The sequence below is a fragment of the Drosophila obscura genome, unplaced genomic scaffold (genome assembly GCF_018151105.1).
Source record: "Drosophila obscura isolate BZ-5 IFL unplaced genomic scaffold, ASM1815110v1 contig_200, whole genome shotgun sequence".
In the NCBI taxonomy this organism is placed as follows: domain Eukaryota; kingdom Metazoa; phylum Arthropoda; class Insecta; order Diptera; family Drosophilidae; genus Drosophila; species Drosophila obscura.
The window spans coordinates 5,000,571-5,006,570 of NW_024542791.1; the positions used below are offsets into that span (position 1 = coordinate 5,000,571).

The following is a 6,000-nucleotide window of genomic DNA, read 5'->3' on the forward strand; positions in this document are numbered from 1 at the left end:
TTTAACCAATGATTAATATGGAATTTTTGTGTGTGTTTTGTGGCATTTTCTTTCCCTTTGCAGGCACGGATGATGAGCAGCAGGAATACGACTACCTTGGGGCCTGGGGGCCACGCTTTGATAAGCTGGCCAACATGTACGGTCCCGAGGCCCCCAATCCACACAATACCGAACTAGAATTGTAAGTGGCCAGCAAAAGAGAAAAGCCCGAAGGAAAGCCCAGATACTGAAACCGTACACTAAACGGTTGCCTAAAAGAACAAACTAAAAGAAAAACTGTTAGTAGATACAAAAGTTGCATTTAAAGGAAACCAATCTCTACAAAAATGGTTGGAAAACACCGCATATTTCCACCAGACTCACACACTCACACAAAGAAAGAAAGCGCAACCAAAGAAAAGGCATTGCAAAACTCTTTAACTAAGAAATGGAAAGAGAATGGAGTGAAGGAAAAACTATATGTAGAGAAAGAGAAAAGATGAAAAGATGGCGGAGCGATGGGAAAAATCAAACACATATTATGACACGTAAAATGACATTTGTATAAATATTTCATCAGCATTTAAATTTAAACAAATTACGAGATAATGAAAACTAAGTTATTTTTTAGGGCAAAAGCAAAGAAAAATTTGAAAACGTAGGAGAGAGCATACCAAAGCTTAGTTTAGGGAGCGCTTATGAATTTATAACTTTAATTCTTGAACAGATTTGTTGTGCATATTATGATTTAAGTTGTAATTATTATTTTTAGGACTCTCTTTTCGTTTATATATCAAGTCATTTAGGTATTAAGTTTACGCTTGATTTCGTTTTACTTTCTAAGGATTAAACAATTAAACATTAAAACTTACATAAATGAATACCCAAAGACTGTTTTCGTTCCATCATAACAAGTATATAAATACATTTAAACACACAACACATATATATTACCATATAAACATTACGAAACATTTTTAAACTGCGAAATCGATGGATCGCAAATCAGAGCCTGATTGGTCGAAAAAGGATACTCCTAGAATTATATTCTAAAAGCAAAAATCTTAAGCTAAAATTTCCACAACACCTAGCCACGAAAGAAAAAAAGCTAGAAAAGTAAAGTAAAAAGTAAACGCAAAGGAAAATGAAAAAGAAAATTACCTTTAGATGAACTTAGCGCAATTGAATTAATATAAATATTAACTAAACGTAAACAAAAAACATTTATATATATTAAATTATATATAAATAAAACAGAAAATGCAAACATGGAGAATTATATATTAAAAATAGTATACCCCTTCAGGGGTATAAAATGAGAATGCAAATACGGAGATTACATTTTACATTGTATATATTATTAGTTTTTAGCACGTATACAAAGGACACACACATACACACAGCCACAATATTAAAGCCACATACGAAATTGGTAGCAGAACCGAAAACTAAAACTAAAGTCTTTATACTGTAAGTGGAAAAACTCAATCGCACAGAGAGAGTGCAGTGCATTCGCATAAAAATAAAATCCAACATTTCATATGCATAAACCCGAAAACCAACTGCATTTAAAAACCATTTCATTCCACACGACAAAGCAAATGTTTTTTGGAGATCGATTTTATTTCAGTTTTAGTTTTTAATACCTGGTACTTGGCTATTGGGTACGTTAAGGGTATGTCGAAATATTCAAACCAACTTGATAGGCTTAGTCGTCTATCTATTGTCCATTTGATATAAAAAATCTTTATGATCGGATAAATATTACAGCCAGAAAACAAAATATTTTAAGTCTTCTTTCAGAGAATTGGATAGTTCTCAAATGCTCTTTTCCAATTACAGCCCATTTACACAACAGCCGTAAAAAGTACCAGGCATCATCATAGTCGTAGCAGCGAATGTATCATTCCAATTGGTTTCGTTTTGTTGCTATAAACTTTTGTAGAGCATTCTTTTTGGCTCTGGGAGAGCAGAATCACTCGCCCGTCAGCTAAGGCTGCAGCTAAGAGTGCAATCGAAAACAATAAACGCAAATCTGCTATGATTTCATCTGTTATTGCATTCATATATTGTAGAAACGAAGGAATTACGTTTTTTTTTGGGTTGTTGAAGCCATAGATTCATTTTGTTTGTTCAATAGTCAGCCAGAATACAGAAATACTATGAACAAAAAATACAGATTGTAGAGAACCGTAAGTACATACATATTATACAAATGAACAATATATATATACAATATAGATACATACATATGTATATGAAATCTAATTAAATCATAGAGTTTTCCAGGCAGCGTATACATAAGACAAATGCCCACGAACATGATCCTATTTAAAATTCATTTTCAGTTCCTCCATTTTCACGAAAATTCTCCGATAAGGCAGAAAGCACACGCACACACATACATTTTTCGGTATTCGAATTATTCCTATTACCACAGAAGATTAAAGATACTTAAGATAACACATAAAATAAAAATGGATATCTAACAAAACTGCAACAAAAGTTGACTATTGAAAAGTGCAAAGATTTTAACGTAATTGTTAAACCATACAGCGAAATAAATATTTAAAATGATGCGAAACCACAATAAACTTCTCTGCTGTACTTGTTTGAGAAAATTCTTAGAAATTTTAAAGCACATTAATTGTTAAATAAAGAAGAACCTAAAAAGCAAATCAGCCCGACCCTTGATGTAGACATTTTGAATGAAAACAAAACTACACCACAGACATTCTAAGCCACAGAATGCAATACTGAGTAGCTTCGATAGCAGACTTAATGCAGATAATATTTGCTGCGATATCGTTGCAGTTCAATGAAGCTGAATTCACCGCTGATTTACTACGATATTAGTTAAATACAGCTATGAGTTTCATTGATGAACCTTGATTTGCTTCGATTTTAAATTCCTTGAACCGCTGAGTTCCATGATGCCCTAACCGCTTTGATTTAATAGTGAAGGAAACCTATTTATATCGATTTAAATCGAACAGTACCCTGATTTGCTAAAATTTACAATTGCATGTTTGCTTTCAGCACATAAAACATAAATCGGATCGTAATGCTTTCGGTACAGCAAAACCAAAAAAAAAACACACACAAAAACACTGCCAGCAATTATGGTTTAGTTCTCTCGCAAAACAAAAGACTTGCTAAATAAAGTTGATTCAACGAAAAGTTAATTTTTAAGCTTTCGCTTTTATTCTGAATTCTTGATTTCGTTTTTCGATGCATCTGACTATGGATAACATTTTGCATTTAATATATGTATAGGTCGAAAAAACCCGAAACTTTTTAAAACAAATCCAGCGCCCACACAGAAAGAAAATAGTTACAAACCAAAACAAGAGACGGGATATTTTATACAGAAAAAATAAGCCAGAAAAAATTAGTAGAATCGCAGAAATAAATTATATACTCATTTACACACATATTTGTTATATATTTTGTAATGTAAGTTAGAGGCATTAACTATATATTGAATAATGCACAGGACACACACGTACATACATATATAATGCGAAATACATTTACAACAGGTCACACACAGATATACACACAGAGAGACACACAAAGGCAGAAAGACAGACAGACAAGGATCATACTATTTGATAACTATGTATTTATAATGTATGAATTTTTTACCAAGACGCGAAAACAAAAAAAGTTACAAACACAGAAATAACACCCATATAAAATCGATTGAAATGGAAAACTAAACAAAACAAAAGCAGAGAAAAACAAAAAGAAAATCTGGAAACAGAAATCCACTTTGAATGCAGTTTTCGATAGAGATTTGCATATAAGTACATTATTATGTAAAATCACTTAAACATACGGTAAAACAAAAAGTAAAATGAAACTAGTATTAACAAAAAAATTATGAATAATTTACGAGTAATATTAAAAAAAAATCGAGCGCAAACTAACAAATCAATTGTGCAGCATTGCAGCAGTCTCGATTCGGTTAAAATATTTACATTAGAATAATGATTAAATATTGCAAGATATCCAGCAATGGAACACTTGCAACTGGAAAGGCAAATCGGGAATAAATGTAGTTAAGGAAAAACTTATACATGAAAAACAGTCACACACACATACAAACATACACACGAACAACGTAAACAAAATACACATACACATACACACACACTCATAACGACAAAAACAACAAAAACTGCAATTATATTAAACAAGAAAATTATTACAAAAGCAACAAAACACAAAAAAAGAAAAGTGGAAAACCAACAAAAAGAAAAATAAAAAAATAAATAAAGAATCTGTAACGTTATATGGAAAACAAAAAATTTAAAAGCGTGTTTTTATTTGAGATATAAAAAAGAATTTTGGGGTTGGTTCTTTCCTCAAAAGAAATCAGGAAGGTGATTATACTTTTACTGTGTGATTTCTAAGAAGATAACTGCTAAGAATTCTCGATCCCAAACAAATTTATACTTTTCCAGAATGCCCATTGAGTAGGGTATCTGCACCATTACTGTCAGTAAGTATTCTCATTCAAATAGAAAAAACAAAATACCTTGAACCTTTCCATCTAAGTTTTCTCTCCCAAAATACATTTTTCGCTTCAATTCTTTCAAGGCACACTCACAAATTAATTTATGCTCTAAATTGCATTTGATTACGATTCGTATCAATGCCCAATGCAAATATTTAACTCCAACAATAATCGGTTGTTAACTCAGCATTACAATGGCCATTACAATCCTATTCCAGGTAGACTTCAAACACACTTATACTCGTTTATATTTGCGAATATTTGTATATCACATATTGTATTGTATCAAATGAAATGAAACCAATATTAGCCAAAGTCAATGTTGAGTCTGACATGTACTCGTACGTACTACGTTCAGTGCTTGGGGCAGACACCACTCACAGGAGCATATTATATCCTTATTTGACTTTGGGAGTGTGGCCCTTTGTCTGCTATCCAGCACTATCTCGGCAAATACATCCCAGAGTATCTATAAAAACACACACACACACACAACAGCAACAGTGCCACACTTTTGCCGCAAGAAAAGTTGGCGCAACAAGGGGAGAATGTACAAATACATTTCTTTACCGATTTTCCTTCGGTTTTTTCTTTCTGCATTTGCCATTGGAAGGAGGAACGACTCTGTAAATGGATTTGGCTTTTGGCTCTTCTCTCACTACTCGTACAATTTCCGTTTGGCATTTTCCTGATAGTCAAAGGAAGGAATGAAATCTTCGCTCGACCACAAAGGCAAATATGTATAATGGGGCAAAGGGCAGGCAGTTCAAAGTTTGGGTTTGTTTTCCCCTGCTTTCCTTATTTACCCTTACAGGGAGTGTTATGATTGGAAGTAAATCTTTGGAATGCAGAAAGTCAATCATTTCTGACCGCATAAAGTGTATTTACTCAATTGTTGTAGTGCCTTTATAAACCCAGACAATAATATACTATTATAGATGTGCTTCGGGAATATTCGCTCGTAATATAAATTCTTGAGAGAAAGAAAAGACGTTACAGGCTGCATATCTTAAAGAAAAATCATTATCTACCACCAAGAGATCTTCAAGAGTATCGGTAGCATCGGCTTTTCTCTCTTTGTTTTCCTTTACATTTTCCAGTGAGGCATCAAATTTCCAATATTATTGCTCCCTGTTGAACATTTGTCTTGTCCACGTTCGCTCGCTCGCTCACTCTCCATTTGTTCTGTTTCGGCTCTTGGCACGTTCCAACAATTGTTTAAGGCGCCAAAACAAATTGCGCATACGCCGAGTGCCATAGCAGCCAGTGTGGCAAGGGTTTGTGGAGGCCAAAGGGATATGTATCTACAAACATTCACTTTGGAGCACAATTTATAAGCCACAATTTGTGTGGACTATTTTTAGCTAAACAATTTGTTTAGCCGTCTCTTTTGCAGCTGTCGATTTATTGGCCAGGCTCCGGGAAACCCTTTCACCAATTTCTGCCCGAATTCCTCCTCCCCATTGTCTCAATCCATTGTCAAGCTTTCGCTTTTGTTT

The 6,000-nt window shown here is 33.6% G+C and overlaps 1 protein-coding gene across 14 annotated transcripts in view; it reads left to right on the forward strand.

Moving 5' to 3' along the window:
* Positions 1-3,160, forward strand: part of LOC111078617 (neural-cadherin) — a 146,263-nt gene extending 143,103 nt beyond the window's left edge. For all 14 annotated transcript variants that reach the window (XM_022373451.2, XM_022373438.2, XM_022373459.2 and 11 more), the window contains one exon: positions 64-3,160. In XM_022373451.2, coding sequence (XP_022229143.2) covers positions 64-185 — 122 coding nt within the window. In that variant the 3' untranslated portion in view covers positions 186-3,160. The remainder of the gene's footprint in view (positions 1-63) is intronic.
* Positions 3,161-6,000: the final 2,840 nt, after the last annotated feature.